Here is a 25,543-nt window from a genome sequence, read left to right as displayed (position 1 = left end):
AACACTGGGGAACTGGTATGTGGGAACTGATGGAAACAAAATCTGAAATGTGAGAAGGTGTCAGGGGCTCTAAGTGATTATTGCTGTGCTCTGACCTTTGGTGCATTGTCACTGTTGATTAGACTAGGTACCTACGCTAGTAATTAGTGTCACCGGAGCGATCCGCCAGATTCAACCTCATTCGTAGATTTCAGCAGTAAAACTAAAATCGCTCTTCCGTGATACATAATCATACATTGGGCAAGATCGGAAGGTGCGGGGGTGATGTCGGATTTCCGACCAATAGTGGGCCAGGGGTTACCCGACACACTCCACATAAACTGACTTTAGTGTCAACGAAAATATCAAGATACTGTAGATCGGTAACCCCATCCACTCCGTTCCTTGGTTTCAGGGCACAAAAACAACAACTGTATGAGACAAATTAACAGGAAGTCCACCATGGAAATGTTTAAATATGGCTCCACATTTATGTTCTCCGGGACATCGGTGCACTGTCAGCATGAGAACAGTCAGAGTTGGAGATACTTCGAAACCTCTCTTTTCTTTCGCCTACATAAAACATTGTCGAAGTGATTAAAAGTCCACCTAAAAGGACGTGATGTATTTAGATCTAGCCTATATACCAGTCATATAATGAACTTTGAACATGAAGACTGCTTATAACATAGATTACTGCAGAAAAGAGACGTTCTATTTGCCCTTGTTTGAGATTTTAGTTTTCCGCGGGTTTATCTTACTGATCCCCAGCCCTGGCTTTTGTACGGACGATGTTGGCCGACCAGCTTTTATCTCTTGACCGATGAAAGTCTCATTAAGGGTTAAGTGATGGCCCTATATGCCAGTATCGGGCTAAGTCACTATCAGCATTGGTATGAAGTGGGTATTCAAGATAATCATCTTGCAGTTAAGGTACAGCCTTTAAATAGCATAAGGGAAGGGAGTAGGATCGGGGAGTCTAACTGAGGGCGAGATGAATAATGATCTACGTTGCTGATTATCCTAGCTAAGATAAGCAAAAGCACAACAATGTTTCAGCTCAGGCCTCGCTCATTGCTTGTTAGTGCCAGTGAAGATACATATATGGAAGCTGGGCATGATTGACTATACGGGGTCAATCATAGTAGGTATCTTGCCTCAGTGGTTAACCTTTTGCAGCCCAGCTCAAGGTTCTCACATTGCTGCTCACCTTGCGCTCACTGAGCACACTGCTCGCTCCCTGAGTAGAAAGAGTTGAAGGGTGAGCAGCCTAGATACTGCAGCAGGAGATTGTGCTTCTCAGCTTAGGGAGGTATACAAATGCTCACAGACTCCCAACCTGGTATTCCTGCTGGGGATCCGATCAACTGAATTACCCTACCAGGCAATTCATTCCGGTTAATAAGCATGAAATTTGACCGCCGAACGACCACCTCACCGGATTCAGATACCCGTCTTATTGCCTACGAATATCTCCATTTTCTGCGGTCGGTAGCTTCCTGTTACCGATTCTCTTGTTAAAGATGTACCTTAAATTGTGATTTGCCCCCTACTAGCGTGCTACGAGGTTTTGTAACTTTTTGTTTATCGCAAAAGATGTTTGCCAATCGCAACCGGGGTTTGTAGGTATGCACACAGTGCTCACTCTGCCCTCTCGACTCTTCCACTGAATCCGGTGATTCAGGAGATGGCAGTGACAACAGCTAGAATTGACCAGCCAATATTAGAGAAACATAACCTAGTCATACTGCACAATACTGGAGACTGGCATCTGCCCCCAAATTCTTTTAATCCCATGCACAATCTGCAGGCCGTGATTGTCGATGTCATCTTGGACTCTGTCAATGATGGTTTTCACGTCCTGCTGAGTGCGGCAACCCTTCACACCACCCTGTGCAATCATTCCTTCCAATGAAGTCGAAAAGAGTCGCATCGTAAGGTCATTCGCCAGAAGCTTTAGTTCCGGTTTATCGGTTGAAAACAGCGTGGCCTGGCCACGGTGGGTAAGCCCAACTGACTCAAAGAGGTAAAAGAGAGTTTCAGTATGCCTATTGTACTTGGATCAGTTCTATTCAGATAAACTCTGATGGATGCTTGTCGCACCTGATGTCCCGCCCACACTTTAGCGCAAATTCTATATCAACGTTCACCATCTCTGTAAATGCCAACGATGACGGAATAGAGCTGTATAGGCTATAGTCTGAATCCTCCCAAAGGAGGTAACCTCCTGGCTCTATTAATGCCATATAATCAGCGCCTAGTTTTGGACATAAGTCGGTGACATACTTAGAAGAGCTATCACGTTGCGGAGGACGACTTCCCACTCTGTCTTACGAAACGCGTACTTCAGAAACTTTACATGCACGACATCAAAGGCGCCGATAAAATCAGCGGCAAATGGGCGCCGTATGTCGTGTCCATGAAGCGCAATCTGTGCGGGAAGATCATCAGGTGGTGGGAAGAGTGCTGATGAAACATCGAAGCCCATAAAACGAGAGGACGAAAATTCTGGCAGTTGCCTATAGACATCAAGCAACCATTGTCTGTAGGAGTATTGTTAGATCATGCAATCTTAGGTTGGAAGATCAACAACTGCTCACATACCCCGTTCCTGTAGCCACGTCTGCAATCTGAAGTGGCTCATCCTTCTTAATGGCAAGGTGAGACGGGAGTAGTTCTCCGTCGGTCAATATGTTAAAATATGCCTGGCCCTCGTTGAGCCTATCACTTGTTAGGACCTTAAGAGCCACAGCCTGACTTGCTTCGATGTATCGAAGTAATACCTAGGTTTCTCTTTGATGGCCTCGGATCCGAGGATGTAAGGGTTTGCTGCTTTTGACGGCATTAGTACTCTCCTGAGATTGATCCGACTTCTTTGAGAATCATCAGGGCTGACATGCTGGTGCATAATCCAGAGGACTTTATAGTTTGAGGGGACGCATGACTTTCCCAGAATTGTTAGTATTGATTACGTTTGCGTCCTATCCTCATTGGGATATGCGCCTACTTCGTAATTTGTTGTCTTTAGCGTGTATAGTGGAGATGGTAGGATTCAGCCATGAAAAAAATTGTAATACTAGCCGACTCGTTCTTGATGAACTGAGTGGTACTATCTTGTACTTAAAAAGGGTGCGATAAGCACCAACTTGGGCTCCTTGAGTGACTTCATCCTCAAATTTTCCTGACCCTCTCTCCGGTTTAGACGCGGCGATGATACAACAAGTGCAGCAAGCTGTCTTTGATCCAAAAAGGTTCCTGGTCGATATCCAAGAAACATGTCGCGCGATCGGTGCTCCATACTCCCAGGAAACAACACTGAAAGTCCTGGCGACTTTCCAAGCCAGCTTCGCTCGAGGGGCTGTCTTGTGGAGAACCACCAATCTCCCTGGAGATGCTCTCAATTTTCGATTTTACGAGCGTGTGTCTATCGACGCTATATCTTGTGCAGTCAACGCCAAACTATTACAGCCGAATCATCCCTTGTCCCAGGTGATCGTCTCCTGGAGTTCCTTATACTCGGGAGCTCCGCAACAATCCTGTGACTTTGATACCAAGCGAGGCCTTACAAAAGTCTGGGTGTATCTGGGGGCTATGCGCCCTCTAGGCGACATATTAAGCGCCCCCCATGTTCCTCTGTCTATACGCAACCACGCAAAGTCTTTCTATATCCTTGGCTTAAAGCACGTTCGACACGTTGCTGCTGATTTTACGTCGAACACAGTCAACATCTACTTTCGTGCGCACGGCCCGTTGACTCTGGAGCGAGCAAGCAGCTTAGTGCGCCTGGCCGATCCTTCCTACCTTCTGACGAGCGAGGAGGTGGAAGAGATGCGGCGGTTTCTGAACCCTCTGGGATTCACCTTTGCCGTTACGATGGATTATACCACAGGTGAAATCCAAAGAGTTGGAATTTATGCTCTGAAGCTGGCGCCGGGCACCTACCCGCCGATGGATGAGAGGTTAAAGGTATTCTTTACCCAGGCACCATCACATGATGAGGAAGAGATGAACGCAATAGCATGGTCATTTGGCAAACATGGTGCTAGATATGTCAAGGCAGAGAGGAGCTACTGCGGGGGTTTGGTACCATTGATGAGACAATGGAACAGCGCAATGAGTTCATAGACAGTCCTTTTGAGAGCTTCGGCGGCGTCTCTCCTTCTTTCAATTAAAGATAAGTTTTTGTCTAGTTGTATCTTGCTGGGTTGTCCGTTTGAAAGTACGGAAGGTTGTAAGCTATGATGAAGAGGATCTTACTTCCTTGAATAGGTCTTCCAAAGCCCCCAACAAAGCAGAAACCCACGGTAGGATGAGGGCGCGGGATGTTGTACCTATTGATTAACTGCTCCGTGTTACCCCACTTAATACGCAGCCGCACGCCTACAGAATACGCAAGCGTTAAGAAACGAGCTACTGAACTACGGGCCCTAGCTGTATTCACTGCGGACTAGCGCCCGCTAGCTCATTTAGATGCCTAACCCATCATTCGGCGCAAACAAAAAAAAGATATGGTATGTCTTTGGTATGAAAGCCGGGCCCTCACAACAATGGGCCATTTCCATTTTCTATATATGTGCAGTATGCTGCTTACATTTAATGTCCTTCCGGGAAATCCAGTCATTCAACTCTAATTTTGTGTGGTTTGGTAGTATAACGAAATATTATGCTCCATTAGCCTCCATACCAACTACTGGGACCTCAACCTGACACATCAGTGACCAGCTGTTCTTCTGGTCTTAGAAAATCCATTTCTGAAGGCTGTGTATGACGCCGGCTTTCATGTTGTGGTAATAGCTCGCTCAACTGCATCCCTCTCGTGCGTGCCCGACAGCCCAAGCATGCTCAAGCTCTGCCTGGTGATCAACAAGGGAGGATACGGGCTCAGAGGGGACACCGAGGCCAGTCTGGAAGAGGGGGCCCGAAACCAGATGGAAACTAATTTCTGGGGCCCAGTCCAGACTACTTAGGGAGCCATGCGGATCTTCTGTGAAGTCAATGGATAGGGTCAAGGGGGGACAGTTATACAGATTTCTTCTCTTAGGTGATGGATGGGGTTTCCGGGGAATGCATTCTACGGGTGGCGTGCGCATGAACTTCACTTCGACCAGTGTCAAGGCGACACCACAGCATCCTGCCTATGACCACCCCAGCAGTCCCCTCACCCAACTGCTGGAATATGTGGCCAATCCAGCGTCTCAGGACACCTGGTGCGATCCCGACATCTGCGCACGGCTCCTCGTCAACAACATGGTCGGCCAGCAAGAACGACGGCTCTCTGTGTGCTTGCTTATGGGTGCAGAGACAATTATCTTGAGATGCGGTGATATCAAATGGACACTCAAGGAGATGGATGACTGAAAAGCGGAGAGAGAGAGAGCTGTTCGCTAAAGGGGGGTACTCACCTTAATATCTCCGCTGGGTCAAGTTGACCAGGTGGCTGATAGATTAGCATCTTAGCTACTCGATAATTGGTTAGTAAATTTAGCTTCAATCCCACGTCAGCACTCGCCGACTTTTCAGGGAAGCAGGTAGAAGAACTTATTCCTATCGCTATTTCATTATTTTTCTGTTCATCATGAACCCAACCTCAAGGATTTTTGACCCTTTTATGATTGTGATGAGAGATATTGAACCTACGGGCGTTATGGGAGTGGGGGCAGTTACCGCGGGTAACGCGTGTGTGTCATGCGCTCAGAAGAAACGCAGATGCGATCGAGCTATTCCTGTATGCTCTACGTGTCGATGGTAAGGGATACCCATAGGCCGGAAACTTATTTGGTTTTTAACTCAATACTTAGTCTTCAGCGAGAATGTTCCTACGCCGGGCCCCAGTTCATCCTAGCACAGGGTGTTTCTGTGTTTCCCTTGGAAGCTCACCGTAGACTTCAGGATGAGATATTTCACCTCTCTCTTCAGCGAATGAAACAAATAGATGCGACCCGAGTCAGATTACCACCGGTAGCAGATGAGCAACAGGCCAACCGAGCTTGTCTGGCGTGCAAGGCAGGAAAGAGACGATGTGACAGGCTATTACCCAGCCGCACACGATGTACCCGGTACGGCTATCTCTAATGCTCTGTCTGCCCTAGTAACTGCTGCTGACGTTGATAGACGCCAAACTCAGTGCACGTATTGGAATGGTTCAATCGCTACCTTCGCTCGCAATACTGCTACATCCTACTTTGTAGATTCGCTAGGTCTACAACGAGTAGATGCAAAGGTGTCATTTCCCGTTCCTACACAGAAACACATGCCTATACTACTGCATTCTTGTAGGTGGATGAGCTCCCAGGCATAGCAAGGACCGTCTTTTGCAAGTATATATGTCCTGACCATAGGCTCGAAATGACATCCTCCAATAGTTATTGAGACGTTCGGAATGGCACCGCTCGAGGTCGAAAATGGCAGTCTTGCCTTTCTCCTGCGCACTGGTTGGGTGTCCCAAGTCCTGGCCGACCCTTGCTTCTTCCATGCCACGTTGTTCTCGGCTTCTGCTCATCTGGATGCTTTTCAGGGCAGAAGCAATAATCCTATCACAATATACCACTATACTATGGCGCTGCGGCTCCTTCGCGAGAAGCTAGCTTCTCCTGGTGGTGTGCTGGACGAGGGGACGATTGCGTGCATTCCTCCGCTAGTCTTTTTCTCGGTGAGCTACTTTTGCATTGTGTCGTAGAATCAGTCCTTAACCAATGTAGTCGTTGAGGAGTGACGAGGACTCATCCCGGATTCATAGGGAAGGCCTGGTGAAGTTGCTCCGAGTCAAAGGAGGACTTCATAAGATGGGCTTTGGTGCATTTTTTACCGCCTTAATACCCGTGTAAGAGCCCCTATCAATTCATCCGCCCAACGGCCAACGGAGCCTCTGACCCCAGCAGATGTGTCCTGACAGAGGCGGTTATATTCGACTCTGAGTTTGACATTCCGGGTCTGGATATTCCACCAACACCATTGAAGCCGCCGACATATCTAGTTACGGCCGCTCTCAAGCGGGCTGCGCGTCAGACCGGATACTATAACCTTTCCCGCAAAGCGATCACCATCTTCCAGGACATCAGCCTGATCTGCAGATATCCAGATAAACATTACGTGGCCTCAACAGGAGAGGAGGGCTTGTATAATTCCACCAAGATCAAGTGGCGTAATCAGCTACAACAAAAGATCAGCCAACGCCATGATGCACCGGAAAATGTCCATCCATCTACCTCCAACGGAATCGATCAATCCTGCCAGGCCGCTGCTTTAATATTCTGGTATCTCCTCGATGATTATGTCTCAGTCAACGCCAGTACTTTGCAAAAACTCGTTCAAATCTTGAAGGATGCTTTGGTCAAAACGTCCATGGATACCTGGATCAGGTGCTCCCCAGAGGCACACACATGGATCTGCCTAGTTGGAGTGGTGGCCAGTAGCCCCTGCAGTGATGATCGAGTGTGGTTTAGTCTGCGCCATGGTCAACCAGTTACATGTATTCGCAGTGAAGGCCCATCTCTCTACCTGGACTGCTGGAGAACGTATGACTGGCTAAATCGTCGGCGGAAATTGAGGCTCAAGCATTAGAATCCCGGTCCTTACCGTTTCCTCAAGCTTATGGCGTTCCAAAGTCATATCCGCGTGCGGACTGTACCTAAGTAGACAAGGGGCGATGGCGATGACGAAAGGGTTTGCTACCAGTGGCCTGGCAGTATGTGGCACCTTGGTGTCTCAGTTATATTTGGCTTTTGCGTCATTTCGCCCTGACCTTGCTTCCTGGTGTTCGCACCAACCTCGGAAGTTGGTAAACATGGGCCACGACTAGCGATTGGTCAGTCCTTAGGTAGTGCTTAGTTCTGCAGAGCCTACCGAAGCATCCGATGTTCTGCAAATTGATTGTAACTGACTCCTGCGGCGTAGTAAGACTAAGCCGCCACTAGTAGGAGTCAATACTGCATAATCTTATGCGGCAATGCGGGCGCTAGTCCGCAATCTAAGCCCAACAGGTCAAGGCACAATCCAACTATACCACACCTTCGTCTGAAGAAAGCTGATACAAGCCAACTACGAATGTACTTACCAGAAGCGGAGAGGTCGGCGGTCGGGACCTCTTAGATGCATAGATTTGCTCCGCTTAAATACTACAGTATATAACGCAGCCGCAGACCAGATCCAAAGTTCCTTTCATTCGCAGCATCTCGATTCGATAACAAAATAAGCAAAAATTATGATCACATAGTGGAATCTTTATAAAAGAATACTGCGGTCCGTAATATAGCCGCGTTCAAACGATTTGCGGAAGTGGTTGCAACAACCCGCCGTAGATTATTTACATCGGAGGTTTCTTTAGCCGTGGCCCGCTGCAGCCAACGCGCCCCGTGTCAAGGCGCGAGAGGTATGCTTGTAGTGCTAGGGTCCGCCCCAAATGACACTACAGCCATCTCCGTGGTCAGTGTTCAGCGCCTGCAGTGCGCACATGTAACGAGATTTGGACCAGGAACTATGACTTACATATCATGCCCACAGTTATGGCGTCATCTTCAATCACATGTGGTTTAGGGATTGTGAAAGGACGCCTTGACTGCTCATAAGGATGCCTGCTAAATGGACTGTCGCCGCCGTTGGAGGAATGCTCCCATTATTTTCTAGCACCCAGAGGTAATTATCCAAGTAGAAGAGGATTCTAGTTACGGCTGGCTCAATTAAAGTAGGCGGCACAACATCATCCAGCAGTTGGTGCAGGTCAAAACCAATCATGCTTCCAGCGCATGGAAGGAGGCAACTAGGACTTAAGTTTTCTGGGAATTAACTCATAATCACCATATCCCAAGGCAACCTATCCTCCTAACTTAAAGATGTTGCGCTAAAGGCTGATTGATGAGGATCATCCCAGATTTGCGAGGTTCACCCACAGGGCGGAAGAACATTAAAAAAGGAGCTTCAGCTCAGACCGACCCTCTTGTTCAGCAGTTGGCTAGGTCGGGCTCTATGGCCAACTATCAATGGTCCATTCAGCTGTTGAACCGTCGTGGGCCTCAAGCTAATGATTGTGCAATTTCTTGGGGATTGCCGGCCAGAAGATGAGAACGACCGGATAGTCGAAGATTACAGGTTGGGGTGATGGAAGATCGCGAGCAACACTACATAGAATAATGCGGCGGTAGTAGACAGCTTTTTGCTGGATATTTAGGCTGGAGAGTTCTCAAAGCATTTTCACGAGTCGCTATTGGGTTTGATGAACTGAACTTTAAGTTGAAGAAGAGCTGAGGGAGCAGTTAGTTCAGGACGAGACGACCCATGGGCAGGCCACGTGCAATGGTACTCGCCAGGCACACCTGGTTACTTTTTCGGGGGCAACTCTGGTGTCCGTGCTGTAGAAGTCCTCAGTCATGCTTGGCATGTGATAGTCGAGGCCGCGACGTAGCATTCTTATGTTTAAACATTGCGGTCTGTTGTAATTGGTGGCTGTTCAGACATCAGACTCATGACCCAGTGCTGAGCTGAATGAGTTCCTAGCTCTTTCCATCAGCACCTGTGCTCGGGGGGCAAAGCTATGAATATGGAGTCTACGTCTTATTTCAGGTCAACTTCTTAAGATTCGCCTCAAGAATCAGATCCGCTGCTGTTTGACGGCTTGGTTTGGTGGGGAATTAGTTCTGTTTGTTATGTGATCCCTAACTGGTTGAATATCTGATAGTGATAGTACCTCGCTCCTTAATTCCATACCTAGGTTTCACATGTCATACTTGACATGATAACTTTTACCTTGCCAACATCATTCTGGAGACAAAACAGGCATGTGTATGACCTTTTTCTCTCTAAAAGCGTCATCAGGCTCATCTATCAGCGACTTCACAAGAATATAAGCATTTGCTCAAGCCCCTGACTGGATCCAACAGCATGGAGACATCAATCAGATCGGAGGTTATCCCCCAGAATTTGCCGCTGGCAGACCTCACTAGAGACAGAGACCAAAGTGAAGATGACGCATTTGCTCCATCTTCCGCTTCCCGCTCAGTGGAAGCTATTCCCGATGGTGGCTATGGATGGATTGTGGTTTTTGCCTGTTTTGTTCAGACATTTTGGGTCAATGCTTGGTCTGGGTCATGGGGAATACTTCAGGCTGGCCTGATACGAACTACGATGACAGATACACCAGCCAGCACATTGTCCTTTGCCGGCTCCCTCGGACTTGCCCTGACAGTTGGCCTAGGACTAGTCTGTATTCGACTCGCACAACTGATTGGAGCCCGATGGAGCACCTTAATTGGGATCCTGCTATTTGCAATTAGTAACATAATTGGCGGCTTCGCTGTCAACAATGTTGGCGGGATGTTCGTGTCTGGAGCCCTGTACGGTTTTGGTGGGGCTCTGATGTACACAATGTCAAATATCCTGCCGGTGCAATGGTTCAACAAGCGTCTAGGAACTGCAAATGGTCTGGTGAAGCTTGGCGGGGGCCTTGGGGCTACAGTTATGGCTATTGTGCTTCAGACCCTCATCGAGAGAGTAGGCGTCGCTTGGACATTTCATGCAATGGCACTAATGTCACTGGCAACTGGGGTGCCGGCTGCAATGCTCATCAAAGAGCGAGTGCCAACTCATACCGGCCCCTCCGTCGACTTTTCATTATTCCAAAACTCGCCTTTTTCCTGCCTATTCACAGCCGGAGCGATTGGTGTATTTCTACTTTTCGTTCCTCAATTCTTCTTGCCTTTTGTCGCACACTCAATAGGGCTAACCAGCAAAACTGCAGCGTGGATTGTGGCTTGTTTCAATGCGTGCATGGCAATTGGGCGTCTTAGTTCAGGCATTGCCTGTGACAAGCTTGGCTCAACAAATACCCTGCTGTTGGCAATGGGACTTAATACGTTAACCATGTTCGCTATCTGGCCTGTTTCATCCACATTAACCCTGCAACTCCTCTTTGCTGCTTTTAATGGATTGTCAAATGGAGCATTCTTCGTTACAATGCCTACTGCCATTGCCAGAATTCTAGGACCGGGGCAAGCATCAATAGGGATGGGAATGGCCGTCACTGGCTGGTTTATTGGTGACTTTTTGGGCAGTCCGATAGGGGGGTTCCTGATCCAAGCTACAGGAGCAGACCACGCGGACTCAATTGGCCCCTACAAACCAGCAATATTCTATGCTGCTGGAACAGCGCTGGTGTCAACTGTCTTCGTCCTTGCGGCGCGACTGAAGATGGATAATAGTCTCTGTCGGAAGCTGTAGATCCGAGGTCACGCTTGTTATGTATAGCATGGATTGTCGTCCCGAGATATTCTTTCTTTGTCACACTGTCTATCATCGGAGACGTACAAACAGCAAACGCTATCATCCTGTTCCACTCTCGACTCTTCAATTTAGACACAGATATGTTGAATGCATCTCTACACTGCTAAAGTGTTCAAGCATGCATGGTCCTAGTACTCGGTAGCAGTTCCTGTGATCTCGCAGCGGTAGCTCACGACTATGGCACTAGACGCTAGCGGTCGAAGCAAGTTTCTCTCTGCTTCCTTCCATCCAATAGTACACGCCTCCACAGCGCTCATCTGCTAGCTACAAGAGACAAAGCCCGCATTTGGCCAACCCAAACGGATTGGTTACCCGGTTTGAGGATCATCACGTTAGGAACACCTTGGAGAACGACGTCGAAGGTGGAGCCACCTATCACCTATTTGCTTGAGGCATCGCTAATCTCTGTTTTAGCTGCGACATGAAGAAAAGCCAGTACAAGTTAGCCTTAATTCCCTTTTGCGCCTCAACGCCGCTGTTTGATGCAGATGAGCTCAATAATTCTGTTTGCAAACGCTGCCGACACGAGACACCAGGCCAACTCTGCCAACATTGAAGATGCGTCTAGCTTTTATGAGGCTCGCGAGATCAGATCCGAAAAAGTAGCATCGCGATAACATCGCAGCAAAGAGGCGACAAGCTCCCTAGAAGGCCTCTGAAAAATAGCAGGAGGAGCTCGTAACCGAGAGCCACGGACCGCGCTTGTAACGTCACTCCAACGCCCAGACAGAGGGCTGGAACAGATGCAACTAAAAAGCAGGAAATGTTCAAGCATTCTTCACGCCACATCCTAAAGCCGACCCGACTGGCATCAGAGGCTATGAGGACCAAAATCCGACAACTCTCACGGAAAGCGATCGGACATATGCCAAGTTAAAAGGGACTGGTAGTGCCGCAGATTGTGGTTGACGGGCAGAAAGTAATCCTCATTGTCGTAACCATGCGGCTTATTGGTCGGCGGATCTGAAAAGCTACATTCATCCTTATTGAGTTTCCAATTCGGACAATTCTCAGTCGCTAACAGGCGGTGATTCGCAGGCGTTGTGGCATGAAATCCCGTGCACATAAAAGTGGGGAGATTTCGGCCCCCTTATATGTTACCGTTGCTTGGCACTCTGTTTCCTTCCAGTAATCTGCTCAAACTCTCTCAACGCGCAGTGTGTATGCCAGATGATGGGATGACTGGTGTCTCAGTTATGCATTCTTATCAGCTCTTGTCCTACTTTCGGACGAATCATGCGAGTGGCATATTTATTTAGTACCAGCAGCTTACCCATGTCGGTATACATTGAGCGCGTGCGTTACTGAGGTTCTTTCTCATTGTCTTCCAGTCAATTATTCGATTCCCTTAATAGGCCAGATCCAAGCTCAGACTACGTGGATTATCTCTTTGCCAGTGGAGTGACTCCCGATCGCGACATGCACACAGGTCCTTCCATCGAGGAAGACATCCCCAGAGACGACGGAGACACCGATAAGCATGGTTTACGACCCACGGTGCAGCACGACGTCGACGATTTGGAGGGAGCGCGCTCCAAGGCTGTCTTCAATTCCAAGAGAGCATTATGGGCATTTCTGTTTCTGTGCTACTCGGTGAGACTTGATTCCCCATGCTCATCAGTTTCGATCGAATGATTGGCTGAGACTTGACGGAGTTCGATCATTAGACTGGCCCAACCTCTTCCATGGCTTCAACATACGTCTCTGCAGCCATTCTGTCTGCGGCCAACCTTTTAGGCCACCAGGCCGGATCGAATAAGCGTTGTTCACACCGTGGTACCAATATCAGTTGCCTTGTGAAATTTGGTGCCGGAGAGATTGACTACAACAGCTACACGTGAGTTTCGTTGCTTTAAGCATCGCAACTCGAATCTCTAACTCGAAACTAGATTATACCTACGTGCAATCAGTCGAGCCGCGGAAGGCATTGTGTCAATTATCACTGCTGGCCTTGCAGACTATCTCTGTATGTATGAGCCCTCAGCGCGTTCGATTTGCCACCGCTGATCACTATGGAAGACTACCGCAAGACTATGATGATGACCTCGATTTTCCTTTTTGGCGCCCTAGCTTTGCCATTCGCCGGCCTGACAGGTCAAACTTACAGCCATCTGACCGCTTTATCGGTCCTATACTGCCTTCTGACAACCGTGGGAGGCGTCTACACAGTCATCGAGGGCTCGTACATCCCCATCTTCATGCGTTCCACTGGCTGCTTCCGCGATTCCAAGATTGCAGGATCCCAAGGTGAGAGGACGGTCTGGTATAAAGGCGTCTCGGTCAGTGTTCTGGCGTTGGTCTCGAGCAATGTTGGGGGTCTGACTGCGCTGATCATTGGTGTCATTCTTGTCTATGGGCGTGGGTCTTATGTCAAGGTTGGATATTTCAACTACCTTCTTGCTATTACGATCGCGGGCTGCATTACAAGTGACTCTCATTATGCCACAGCTCAAGGGTCCTGCGGTGCTGACTTTTATAGTTCTCTTTGCCATCCTTGGTCAATGCCTGCTCCCATCAGTCTGCGGTAAAGAGTTTGATCGCACCAAGGACAAGAGACCCATGCTGGTACCGGCCAAAAACTGGTTCAGACTGCTGAGAAATGCGCCACGGTATTCCGAAGCTTTCAAGCTTTGTATCGGATGGGTACTATGGAACACCGGCTATTCAAACCACTTGCAACTAATCGGCGCGCTTTTCCTTCAGGTCACCGGCTTTAGTACTAGCTCTGGTGTCTACTCAGTGTGGTCATTCACCAGCGTGGCTTTTGCATGCATGGGCAGTCTTGGCTTCATGTATCTTTACCCACAGCTTCGTCTCTCCGTGAAGTCATGGGCATATGCGCTGCTTCTGGTGAACATTGTTTGTGTTCTTTGGGGCTGCATGGGTATCAGCAACAACATTGCAATAGGCTACAAACATCAGGCTGAGTTCTGGGTTGAGCAAGTACTCTTCATGTCGACTAGCAGTGCGCTTCGGGCGTACAACCGTGCTATCTACTCTTCTCTGATCCCTGAAAACTCTGAGGCGCAGTTCTTCGGGCTGGAGATCACCCTGGATTTGGCGACGGGGTGGATCAACCCTCTGGTAATGGGCGTGATTCAAGATCGGACACACAACTTGCGCTTTCCGATGATTCCGAATCTATTGCTTATGGTTGTCGGATTTGTGTTCTACTGGCTGGTGGATGTCCCAAAGGGGATCGAGCAAGCGAAAGTACCATTAGAACAGTAGCCTGGTCTAAAGGCTGGGTCAACAACTTGTGAAACGGCTGGTGGTCAATAATTCCTATCATTATCGAGAAAAGTTGGTGGGTAGTTGAGAGAAGCTAGTATAGATGGCTTGCGTTTACTGCCTAGCTATGTGAATTATCAATCCGGAAAGGCAGATCTTGCTAGTGCAACATGTGGATCGCAATCCAGTCGGAGTGACATATCGGGATACCAAAAAACAATCTCAGCCGTAACCAGATATGATCCCCGCAAACCGCCATATCCCTCAATCTGACGAAGGCTAGAACTAGGGACGCCAGGGGCTGGTCCAACGCAAATTATCCTGGTGTTTCTGTATCGACCTCTTTGAGCTATAGGAGAACCTTCCTTGGCCAAGAGGGTCTGAGTTCATTTGAGCATCGATCAAATTGGAAACTTAAGTATTAGAGAAACAGTTACAGTATTTTCCCCACTATTCCTGATGCAGTAAAAGCACTTTCTCTTGCTTATATTTTCTTAATATGATGGGCAGGTAGAAGGGGCTTTCTCGGAGGTACTTAGCCCTTTTAGGCCCTCCGAAAAAATGAGGAACAATGGATTTGCCTGTGAGGGTGTGATACAAACGCTATATATACTAACACTCAATGCTTGGCTAGTTGCACGTATCAAAACCTAGCCTCTACTGTAGCCTATGCTTGGCTCTGATATGGTGCAGCAGAATATCATGTCGCATAGGTTCTTTTCTTCCATTCTCAGAATAGTCTTAATGACGGTGGGAGCAATAGATCGCGGCGTGCCTAGTTGGCTCATAGACCTTACGTACAGATGGCAAGTGCTGTGCGAGGTCCTTCTGGGATGCAGACCACCAGACACATGCGTTCGTGTCGCATTTGTAGGGACAGGTATGTGTCTTTATGTAATTGCTTGTGAATTTTTAGAATATTGCTGAGAATCTCATGAAATCTATGCAACAGTACTGGTCTTACTTCAGGGACCTCGGCCTCGATATTCTTTTGGCAGCGTTTACACTTGAGCGAAGTGTCTTTGGCTGCCTCGGAAGACGTGATTTGACGCTCAGAGGTTGACGAGTGAGATGCCACATAAGGGCCACGACCTTCATCCTTGCCTTATTCATTACGAGAATGTTCATCTGGTTGTTTTGCAGTGACTTGCTGCTGAGGTTGCACTCCATCATAGGTGGCAGTACAAGGGAACCAGGGCTGGTGTGTAGAAACGAGATATGCGCGGGGACCAGTAGTGTCCGACACATGTAGCCACGCTGGATTGACAAGACTAAAATTCAGGAGTTGTTGTGTTCAAGAAGAGCGGACTGTCGGTCGGTGGATTTTTGTGGGGGCCCCTGGTACGTGTGCTCGACATTGAAAACGGTCGAATAAATAGCTTCAACCCTTGGCAATCCCGGAACGTGAACTGACCCCGGATATAATGAATAGAGAAGATATGTCATAGCCCTAGTTATTCATTTAAATAAACACAGAATGAAATTCTTTTCAGTAAACAATTGAAGGAATGAATACAAGTAGAGTCAACAGCGCGAAAATGAAATGAGAAAGGAATGGTAGTGTCGCAGCTGAAGCCGACCCAGAAAAAACATAGCAAAATGACGGCGAATTACTGGCCCTTCATTTCCTTTTTTTATGGCAAGTTGAATGGTCCCTCGGTTCTCCAATTACCCCGCACGCACCTCCAGGCTCGCTCCACTTCGTTTAAAGACATATGTGGGTAACGCCATGTAGTCAGGGTACAAACACTCCAGCAACAGAGCCAGAAGGACCACGCTAAACCATCTTTGTCTGGGTTTTGGGGGCTCCGCCTCGTTCAACCTTTGATTTGATTTGTTCATACCATAACAGTAACAGGATTACTCTGTACAAAAACCAGCAGACCAAGTTTGAAAAGACCCGAGCCGAATGAGTCAATAGAAAAGAGAAATCAAGCTAAGTCCACGCGATAATAGCGTGACATGAATGATGTGCTCATAGCCGGTATACTCCGCTAGTTAGAAATAGGGCCTGGAGTGCCATATCATATAAGACTAGTCGGTGCATACATTCTAGTTTTATTGTGCTTGTCGCGTTGAGAGCCCCTTCATGCCAGACAACCTCCAGGCTATCCATCCCTCCGTTTCCGCATCACAGCCACAATGCGTCTCGCTGCTGCTGCTGTCGTGCTCGGCGCCGGTGCCATCACCAGCGCCCAACTATCCAATATCCCACAATGCTCTGTACGACCTGTCCGCTCAATGCCCCGGCTCCATATCTAATTTCAAAACTAACCTATGCTCTCTTCTCCTTCTTCCTCTTGAAGCTTAAATGTCTCACTTCGGCCCTTGGTGCGGACGGCTGCTCTGAGCTGACGGATTTCGCATGCCATTGCCAAAAGACGGGCCTTGTGGAACAGGTTGTGCCCTGCGTCAAACAAGCTTGTGATGTCACGGACCAACAAGGTATGAGAAGCCACATGCCACTACGTATGATCCCCTCTAACCACGCCCTTTAGCTGTTTCCAATGTAGTTGTATCTTTGTGCTCTGGTGTTGGCCACCCGGTCTCTGTCCCGCCGGTGTACTCATCGGCTCCCACATCGACTGCTGCAGGAAGTGTTCCGACCAAATCAAGCAGCTCCAATTCTACCACGGTCAGTGGGTTGGGCGGAAGCCCGCAAACTTCGTCTGCGGCCTCCACGACTTCGTCCACTGTCAACACTGCTTCGCCTTCGAGCACCTCCCAATTCAACGGGGCATCTGGTACTGGATCCGGAGCTGCTCAGGTGGCTGGTACTGCCATCCTGCTAGCCAGCATGATGTTCCTGGTCTAAGAATGGCGTAGAGAAAATCTCGGAGGTTCATCCCACTGTTGTCTGATATACTTAATTTGATGCTGGTAGCTTCTAGCTACTAAGCTATCTCAAGCTACAATCATTTATAATAACTCCTATTCCAGAATACAATTACATAATTATGACACTATGGGAAACCTGACTGCAGGGTGCATTTCTTCACTACTTGTCTATCTCAACCTAGACCCTAGAGCCTTCTCAAATTTGATTGTTATAATCCATGGTAAGAATAACGACGAAAAGTCTCCTCAAAGGAGGAATGCCCTATGACACGAAGGAAAGGCATTCTTACGGTCAAAATATTTGGACTGATTTGTTCAAATGTATAGGAATGCACTAAGTCTCATTGAAATGGCGTCATGGTGGTTAGAAGCAAGGGACTCTCCAGCAACACTGCCTATATGAATATGGACACCTCTAAAAGATGGCTATGCGGAAAACAGAAGTCCCATCAAAAGACATCGTAATCTAAAAACACTCTAGTTGTAATATTGGATGCAACATCGGCATTGGCAAACTAATCAAAAATAGAAAATGATCTTAGATACGTCCTTGGTCCTGAGTCTTTAGATTATTACTCGTGGCGTGTGTGAGGAAACATCTTTGATGGGATTTAACTTCGCTCTGACTCTGTAAGGTACAACACTCAAGACAGCAGGAAGAACGGTGCCCGAAATAAGGGGAGAAATACTAAAGCGAAGAAACTTTGTCTAAATCCTCAGGTCTGTCAGTCAGTTCTCCTCGGACCTCATCACTGTGCCCTAGCTAAAATCTCACTTCCCCCAGTGGAAAATGATTTCCGCAAAAGTTCGCCCAATGCCCGATTCCGACGATAGCAGATAATAAACCGCACATGATTATCCTCAACTTCGTAGTGATGCATGATATTGCCCGCATTGAACAATTCCTGTCATCATTACCCCGTGGAAACCAAGGGTGGCCAGGTGCGACTAAAGCAGCCGTCGATCGGATATCTAACCGAATAGTTTGACAGCCAGAGGGACGTTCTGGCAGTGAGGTGTGAGGCTGAAAGTCTCTATGGACCAATTAATGCATAACGCCCAACGCGGGAGATCAGGGTTCTTGGCTTGAGGATCATATCCCCCCACCACGCAGGCACTAACTATTTTTGAGTTTTGGGCACATGCTCAAAATCAACGCGGCACTCTCCATGTACGGGACTCACCTCGGTCGATCAATGTCTTAGGCAAAATGGTGGCGAAAGACATGTGAAAGGACGCATAACGCTTGCGAGGACGCCAATAATTTTCATGTCAAAAAAACTAATCCTGTGGGAGAGCACGCTACACAGCGCCGCCCAAGCCACCCAGCCCACTGACCAAGTTCTGCGCGAACAAACAGATAGGAAGAAAGGAAGATAGGAAAATAATACGAGAAATGGAGACTGACGAGGATTTTGGACCCACACTGACTCTAAAGGGATTTTTCTTTAGTTCGTTCTGTTATTTCCGCGTACCGATAGTGGATTGTTCGGTGCTGGATCAAATTCCCAATATTCAAGCACATCTACCTATTATACATCGTAACAAGATCACATTCACCCTCAAGAAAATTGAAAAACGAGATATGCAAGCCACCAGAACTCCTAGTAAAGAATTAAATCAAAAGCCTGCACACATACCCAGCTCTGCTAGGAGGTCTCTCGCGGTAACGTCGATACCGCCAGCGGCCGAATCCTCCCTGCCAAATGCCAGGAACAGTGTGTCATCAATGTACCCATGATACTTCTGGCCTTGGTTTTTCCAGCTGATGCTAGTCACGTAGAGCATCTCGGAGTCAGATACATCTGACTTTTTTGCAGTAGTTCTGCGACCAAAAATCCAAATTGGTTTTGATGAGACCGCATAAATCTCGTATGGCATAGAACGCCGCGTAAGTACGACATATGGCTCATATACGGGGTGAAGACCTTGTAGGGTCTTTTGTTGGATGATGAAAAGCACAAAGGTATTGGTCGTATCGGGTTGGCAAGGTTGGTCAGATCGTGCACATAGAGTGATAGCTAGCGAGTTTGTCGATTGATGAATGCTCTCCGTTGGGCTCGTAGTCTGAGGCAAGAATCTCTTGAGACACGCTTGGTCTGAAGTCGCGGTCGCCAGAGCCAAGTTTGGCCCAACGGAACCATCAAGCTCGAGTTTCGCAAATACTCGCTCTGGTGCAATATTATGGTGTATGAACATTTGTCCAAAGTCGTCCCAGAAAAGGAACCAATTCTTCTCAACAGCATCCCATGGCATTGGACGTTGGAGCTCACGATACTGGCGGAACTCGTGTTCATGTATCGTGTCTATGCCCCAGTCCACCAAGATTCGAAAATCGGAGATCCATTGTCCAAAGCACGTAAAAAAAGAATTGGAGCCATAAATGGTGTACGGAATCTCGGGCCCGTAGAATACCCTCGCATCATGAGGCCCAACGCTGAGACTAAAGTACGAAATGTCGCCGACGCACTTGCTGGAGTCACCAAACGTCGCTGGTATGGGCAATTGCAGTGGTGGTTCCAGACAGCTCAGAACTCGCTTATCTTCTGAGAACGCCGCATTGCAGACGAGTTCAGCGAACCAGACTGATGCCATTCGAGCCGAAGGAGGGTTATGTAGCTGTGCAGTGACGATCCAGGTGTCAAGCAATTCAGGATGGGGTATGATATTGGGATTCATCACGGCTCTTCTCCCAAAATCGATCTCGAAATACTTCCGATCGGGCCTCGATACTGAGTATAGTATATGGTGCATTCGAGACATTTCTTTTTCGAATCCAGGATGTCTTCTGTCCTCGTCTGTGGTTTGTCCATCCCGGCAGTGAGACCAACCTTCGCTGCCGAGGACGCTTGAGCAAGCTGTCTCAGATTCCTCAGCATTACTGTGTGATTTCCCATATGGACCAACCGTGGAGTGATGCGTGGACAGAAAATTCGTTTGCAAGTTGAGATGGTTGGATTGAAGTTTAGCGACGAGGATCACTGCGGACAATACCCCTGCAATAAGCATCAGGCGTATAGCTGTTCTTTTAGCCATGTTCAGTCTGGCGGGTGTAGAGTAGAGCATCAGGAGGTAACAGTACGAGGTAATAAGCCATATTCCAGAAAACGGGTTGCCGAGATTAGTCAATGACACAGTCATGAGAAAAGGGGGCTCCGACGGACGCGGGTAGTGGCTGAATTGAGGGTCGGTAGTTTGCCAGTAGTCATCGATGGGAAGTAGCATGGCCAGATCCGCAACTGTTAATTTCTGTGTATGGTAATCGGCGTATCCTTGGAGCATCAACCTAATTCCTCGCTAGATACAACTTCTAAGACTAACATTGCATTGACCGTGAGAATTGAGGTAAAGCTACGAAGAACACATGCCGAAATCAATATTCTGACAAAGCTTTTCCACTATGATCTTAGACACATGGCGTACGTACTTTCATGCAAGTCTTCATGATCGAGGTGTATCCGGTCCTAGGGACTCCAAGAATTGCTAGACTTTTATCATAAAGCAATTTAAAATACAGGGTAGGTTTTGCATGAGAGGCTCAAAAACAAATAAGTAGATCATAAACACAGGCGGAGGTTTGTCAAGTTTTGTCAACAAGCACCTCTTGATACATCCGCTGAGAGAGCCTCACAGCGGGCTCGTCAACTAGTCTAGTTGTGACCTCTGCAAGCCAGAGGGTCAAGGGCAACAAAACCAGCTGTGGGATGAGAAAGTTGACCTCAAGCCCAAAAGGACCAAGGGTAGGCAGGGGCAAACGATTAATCCACCAGGGACAATTTTGGGCATGTGAATCACGCACAAATCCCACTGCAGCGTAGAGCCTGTCTCCTAAAATCCACAGAACCGGTCCGTGGACTAAATAGAAGGCAAATGAAATGCGACCCAAGTACTGGTTGAACGGGGCTGCAAAAAATGCCTTGAGCCACGGAAGGTGAGACGTGCACGAGACAAGAAAGACAGCAGCCCAGAACAGGTAGAACCACTTGTAGTCGAACACTGCCTGTGGCTTGAGGAATGATAAGAGGTACCACCCTGGTGAGTCACGTAGTTGCTGCAAGTTATCCGTATGCGATGGGACCCCGCCGAGGTAGAGGCTGGCATAGAAGAGTAAAGTCATAATAGCTGACTTGAAGGGCTCCAATCTGCGAAAGAAGTCGGGCAAGTCATTGCGCATGGCGAGGAGATCGAGATCTCTCAAAAGCATGCCAGCGATAAACATGGCAAAGTGCGCCCCATCCGCAATGTACAAAAAGTATACCACCAATACCACTTCACCAATCAGCCGGGCGTCGCGGCGGAATCTTGCAAAAACGATCGCGGCGGTGTAAACAGCCAGAGAGCCTCTATATTCGACGGGTATAGACCAAGCATGGGAATTGTACGTGAACCAAGGCTCACCGCCTGTTCGCAGAACGAAGCTGAAGTTCTTGAATTCAGCGTACCAATTCCATAGCTCCGAGAGGTAGCTTCCTTGAAGCTCTGGGATAGTGCGAATTTTAAAGATATGCAAAAAAGTCATGTAGCAAAACGTTGTGCAAATGACAGGTATATAGAGACGAAACCATCGGCGGAATACCGCAGAGGAAAGACTTTTACCTAGTCCAGCGTAGTCGCCATCCTGGATGCATCCCAGTGGCTTCATTGAGAGAACGTACCCAGAGAGCACGAAGAAGACGCTGACGGCAAAATGACCTCCGGCGAAGATCGTTCGGACACCAGGAAGGCATGCGAAATAGTACTTGTTATCGTAACCGTAGGCTAGCTCGAAGGCCTTCCCAACTCCTACGCCATCGTGGGCCCAAAGTTGATGATGTGTCCAGTAGACCAGGAGAGCCGCAAACCCTCGCAGTCCATCTAGGTATGCGGTCGGCCTGGTACGCCGTCGTTTCTCATTCGTGTTTGTATCGTTATTTGTCGGCCCAATGGACAAAGTGGACAGGAAAGGAGCCATCCATGAAAAAGACGACATTCCATGTCGAGGATGTGTCCTCTCGGCTAACTGTGGTTTCCACTCTCTACCCTCGATGGCTCGTTCGGGGCTCAAATTCAACTGAGGCGAGAAGCTCTCGATTGAGGAGGGTAGGATGGGCATCAGGGGCAAGAAATGAAGTTGCCAGAGTCTTTTGAAAGGTCAAAGAATAAAAATCCAAGGTCTCACTACTTGAGAATTATTACACAGCTCCTGGTAACTCGATAACACGTGAATTGTGTGGACTCATACAGTGACTAGTGCTCCTTAGCGGGTCGCTGGGCAGGCTCGGCCTGCTCACTACCCTCTGGTGCCGAGGCTGCCGCTAGATTGCGTTTTGTATACATTATGCCAAGTCTTTGCGGACCCTCTTTTCTACCTCCACACGTCGGGCTCTGAACGCTGACTCCCCGGGGAGCATGATCGAGTGGCTGAGCCGTGCAGGCACGATCTCGCCCCGGCAATTTGACAAGGTTTGGGGCCGCATTGAGTGGGTTCCATGGGTATCATGCGGATAATATTTAAGGAAAGTCAATGGCGTTTTCCACTAAAAAGCCACGATTGACCGCCCCCACCACATCCCTACTATTTAGTCCGGCCGATTAAGTAAGAGCGTCCAGATGCCACCAAATGATCCAGTGGATCTTGAAATTTACATGGTTCCCGTACCAGTGGCTGCAACTGCGCTCGCGGGATTACCAACACGACAGCCCAGCAAATGAGACACACGCTTTCAAGGGTGTCAGGGACTAACGCAACCCGAGGTAATGTATTTCAGATTTAGTGAAGACCACATGTGAAATACAATGCTATGTGCCGTATGTAATCTACACTAGTGGTGAAATAAGGCTATGTTTTCCTGGGCTCACGATCTTTCACCTTTTTTCCACTTCTATGCTTTCCCCAGACAAGAGGCCAGTGAGTAAGATCACATCACAGGCACAGTCATGGTGGAGAAAAAATTCGTGCCGATAAGTCTCTTTCAAAAGAGGGCACGTCGATTCACACATGGCGGTCTGGTGGCATTGTTCCTATTCATCTACTTCTGTGTCACCAGGACATCACATGACTTTGGCCAGACTCGATCATACTCTACCCAGGTGACCGCCAAAGTTGGTGAAACATTTCCCCGGAAAATCTGGCAGATTTGGAAAGTGAACCCATTGGAATTTGACGGACGTGATATCGAGGTTGCGCGCAGCTGGACAGTGAAAAACCCGGGTTATCGATACGAAGTTCTGACCGACCAGAATGACCTCGACTATGTCGAAACGAATTTCGGACCTCTTGGGGAGAATCGACCAGATATCGTTGAAACGTATCGATCTTTGACTGCGCCGATTATCAAGGCTGACCTTCTTCGGTACCTTGTCATGTACATAGAAGGAGGGGTATATGCTGATATAGACGTGGAAGCATTAAGACCCGTCGAGCGATTTGTCCCAAGCACTCATGACGAAAGAGATATCGGCATGGTCATAGGCATCGAAATTGATGAGCCACAGTTCAGTGACCATCCTATATTGGGTCAGAAATCGCAGTCCTTCTGCCAATGGACCTTCATGTGCAAGCCCCGACAGCCCGTGATGATGCGACTAGTCGAGAATATCCTCCACTGGCTCAATGAGCTCTCCATCAAGCAAGGAAAGCCAATCTCAGAGCTTCAGCTGGACTTCGATGACGTGATCACAGGCACCGGGCCTTCTGCCTTCACGGGTGCTATCCTATCTGAAATGAGCCGTACCACTGGCAAGACCGTGACATGGCATGCGTTCCATGATATCCCCGAGTCCAAAGTTGTTGGAGAGTTTCTGGTCCTGACGGTTGAAGCGTTCGCCGCTGGGCAAGGTCATTCCGACTCGGGCACCCATAATTCGCGCAACGCGTTGGTCAAGCATCATTACCATGCCTCCGAGTGGCCAAAACGTCACCCCCGATTCTATCACCCCATCTTTGGGGAGGTTGAGAGGTGCAACTGGAACGTGGACTGTGTGAAAAGGTGGGACGAAGAAACAACTGCTTTTGCCGCCCTGCCTCAGGAAGAGCAGGAGCGGCAGATTGCCACATTTCAGGCAATAGGGGAAGCGTTGAAGAATATGGAACCGCCGCCGCAGCCCGCCTTTAACGGTTTTTGATGCATTGGACATTCCTCCTCGTCTCTTGCAAATTTGATGATTTATTATAGATATAAGTGACTTAAGCCGTTGGTGATGATTATTTTACAAGATACTCTTTTATCACAGTTGGGAATGCAGCTATTTATTCCTACTATCTCCTGCCATTTCACGAGTCTGGGTACTTCTAATACGGGCTTTATCCTGAAATGGTTCCCTCACCTTATGGAGATGGCATTTCGGACCGCTCGAAACGGCCTCTTTTGTGCTGCTGAGTTAGCACGGACTAGACCAACATGGGAATCATGGATTGTGGCGGCCGTGAAACGCCGTGCAGTCTTCACTCTATACCTCTTCAGCAGCATCTATAACGAAGACCGGTTGCTGCCCAATTTTGTCGCAGAGGAGCTGAGAGTTTCCTATATTCCAGAGAGATACCCCAAATGAATCTCTCTTCCAGATTACGGGGGTTCGGAGCAAACTGTGTTGGCGAAGGGCATTGATATGAATCAAAAGAACTTTTGTAGCCGAGGAACCACATTGGCTCCGAAAAACTGACCTGGTGGAGTACATGCTGATATGCATCATCCCCAAATCTTGTTATACGTAAGCATGGTCTCGCCGGCGTCATGTTATAGAGAAGGAACGAACAATTCAATGAATCGAACCACACGGTTTCATCCACTAAGGCGTTGAGTGTTTGGGACACAAAATTTCGTTACCTCGCCCAGAATCACTTGGACATACGCGTGAAGCTTATACTAGACGTAGATACGGGCAAGGAGGACGGAATATGGCGCGATATATGCATTGATGTTGGATGCGGGGTCACTCTAGGTGAGGAGCTATGGTGTATCATGCTATCAAGCAGCGAAGCGGTTGGCTTTGACAACGAGAGTACTGCGGCGACTGCACACTCGGTGACATACTGGGGGGCGATGGTAGAGCCTTGTAATTGTTTTAGCTGATGCGCAGGTTGGTAGTGAATAGGAGGCTGAGATGGGTGTTGAACTGGGCCTGTAACACAAAGACGGGAGGATCGTTGGCAAGGGCGAGGGTGAGTTCCAATTTTTAGACGGTTTTTGGCCTCTTAACGCAGGGTCAAGCCCATAGTTGACCCAGCAGCCGGTGGCAAGTGTAC

The 25,543-nt window shown here is 48.3% G+C and overlaps 10 protein-coding genes across 10 annotated transcripts; 7 read left to right on the top strand and 3 right to left on the bottom strand.

The window, feature by feature from the left end:
* Positions 1 to 1,717: 1,717 nt before the first annotated feature.
* Aud_001809 (class I SAM-dependent methyltransferase) lies at positions 1,718 to 2,824 on the bottom strand (the record flags this gene model as incomplete). Its single annotated transcript, XM_043295812.1, has 5 exons — positions 1,718 to 2,027; positions 2,083 to 2,212; positions 2,266 to 2,522; positions 2,584 to 2,700; positions 2,763 to 2,824. The coding sequence occupies 5 exons, from the start codon at positions 2,822 to 2,824 to the stop codon at positions 1,718 to 1,720; spliced, it is 876 nt and encodes a 291-aa protein (XP_043151747.1).
* A 365-nt stretch (positions 2,825 to 3,189) lies between these two features.
* Positions 3,190 to 4,104, top strand: Aud_001808 (putative secondary metabolism biosynthetic enzyme; the record flags this gene model as incomplete). Its single annotated transcript, XM_043295811.1, has 1 exon — positions 3,190 to 4,104. The coding sequence occupies one exon, from the start codon at positions 3,190 to 3,192 to the stop codon at positions 4,102 to 4,104; it is 915 nt and encodes a 304-aa protein (XP_043151746.1).
* Positions 4,105 to 4,974: 870 nt separating this feature from the next.
* Positions 4,975 to 5,337, top strand: Aud_001807 (uncharacterized protein; the record flags this gene model as incomplete). Its single annotated transcript, XM_043295810.1, has 1 exon — positions 4,975 to 5,337. One exon carries the CDS (start codon positions 4,975 to 4,977, stop codon positions 5,335 to 5,337), a length of 363 nt encoding a protein of 120 aa, XP_043151745.1.
* Positions 5,338 to 6,358: 1,021 nt separating this feature from the next.
* On the top strand, positions 6,359 to 7,539 carry Aud_001806 (uncharacterized protein; the record flags this gene model as incomplete). The annotated part of the gene is made up of 3 exons (XM_043295809.1): positions 6,359 to 6,628; positions 6,678 to 6,799; positions 6,858 to 7,539. The coding sequence occupies 3 exons, from the start codon at positions 6,359 to 6,361 to the stop codon at positions 7,537 to 7,539; spliced, it is 1,074 nt and encodes a 357-aa protein (XP_043151744.1).
* A 2,313-nt stretch (positions 7,540 to 9,852) lies between these two features.
* On the top strand, positions 9,853 to 11,187 carry Aud_001805 (uncharacterized protein; the record flags this gene model as incomplete). The annotated part of the gene is made up of 1 exon (XM_043295808.1): positions 9,853 to 11,187. The coding sequence occupies one exon, from the start codon at positions 9,853 to 9,855 to the stop codon at positions 11,185 to 11,187; it is 1,335 nt and encodes a 444-aa protein (XP_043151743.1).
* Positions 11,188 to 12,669: 1,482 nt separating this feature from the next.
* On the top strand, positions 12,670 to 14,481 carry Aud_001804 (MFS transporter; the record flags this gene model as incomplete). Its single annotated transcript, XM_043295807.1, has 5 exons — positions 12,670 to 12,843; positions 12,918 to 13,087; positions 13,140 to 13,216; positions 13,270 to 13,677; positions 13,730 to 14,481. 5 exons carry the CDS (start codon positions 12,670 to 12,672, stop codon positions 14,479 to 14,481), a joined length of 1,581 nt encoding a protein of 526 aa, XP_043151742.1.
* Positions 14,482 to 16,697: 2,216 nt separating this feature from the next.
* Positions 16,698 to 17,296, top strand: Aud_001803 (CFEM domain-containing protein; the record flags this gene model as incomplete). Its single annotated transcript, XM_043295806.1, has 2 exons — positions 16,698 to 16,926; positions 16,980 to 17,296. 2 exons carry the CDS (start codon positions 16,698 to 16,700, stop codon positions 17,294 to 17,296), a joined length of 546 nt encoding a protein of 181 aa, XP_043151741.1.
* A 1,643-nt stretch (positions 17,297 to 18,939) lies between these two features.
* On the bottom strand, positions 18,940 to 20,544 carry Aud_001802 (uncharacterized protein; the record flags this gene model as incomplete). Its single annotated transcript, XM_043295805.1, has 1 exon — positions 18,940 to 20,544. The coding sequence occupies one exon, from the start codon at positions 20,542 to 20,544 to the stop codon at positions 18,940 to 18,942; it is 1,605 nt and encodes a 534-aa protein (XP_043151740.1).
* Positions 20,545 to 20,899: 355 nt separating this feature from the next.
* Aud_001801 (acyltransferase family protein) lies at positions 20,900 to 22,411 on the bottom strand (the record flags this gene model as incomplete). Its single annotated transcript, XM_043295804.1, has 1 exon — positions 20,900 to 22,411. The coding sequence occupies one exon, from the start codon at positions 22,409 to 22,411 to the stop codon at positions 20,900 to 20,902; it is 1,512 nt and encodes a 503-aa protein (XP_043151739.1).
* An 824-nt stretch (positions 22,412 to 23,235) lies between these two features.
* Aud_001800 (glycosyltransferase family 32 protein) lies at positions 23,236 to 24,423 on the top strand (the record flags this gene model as incomplete). The annotated part of the gene is made up of 1 exon (XM_043295803.1): positions 23,236 to 24,423. One exon carries the CDS (start codon positions 23,236 to 23,238, stop codon positions 24,421 to 24,423), a length of 1,188 nt encoding a protein of 395 aa, XP_043151738.1.
* Between the last annotated feature and the right edge of the window lie 1,120 nt (positions 24,424 to 25,543).

The sequence above is a fragment of the Aspergillus udagawae genome, assembly GCF_001078395.1.
Source record: "Aspergillus udagawae IFM 46973 DNA, scaffold_10, whole genome shotgun sequence".
NCBI classification, from domain to species: Eukaryota; Fungi; Ascomycota; class Eurotiomycetes; order Eurotiales; family Aspergillaceae; genus Aspergillus; species Aspergillus udagawae.
Note: the sequence above shows the minus strand (reverse complement) of the source record. Positions and strands in the feature narration are given on the sequence as shown.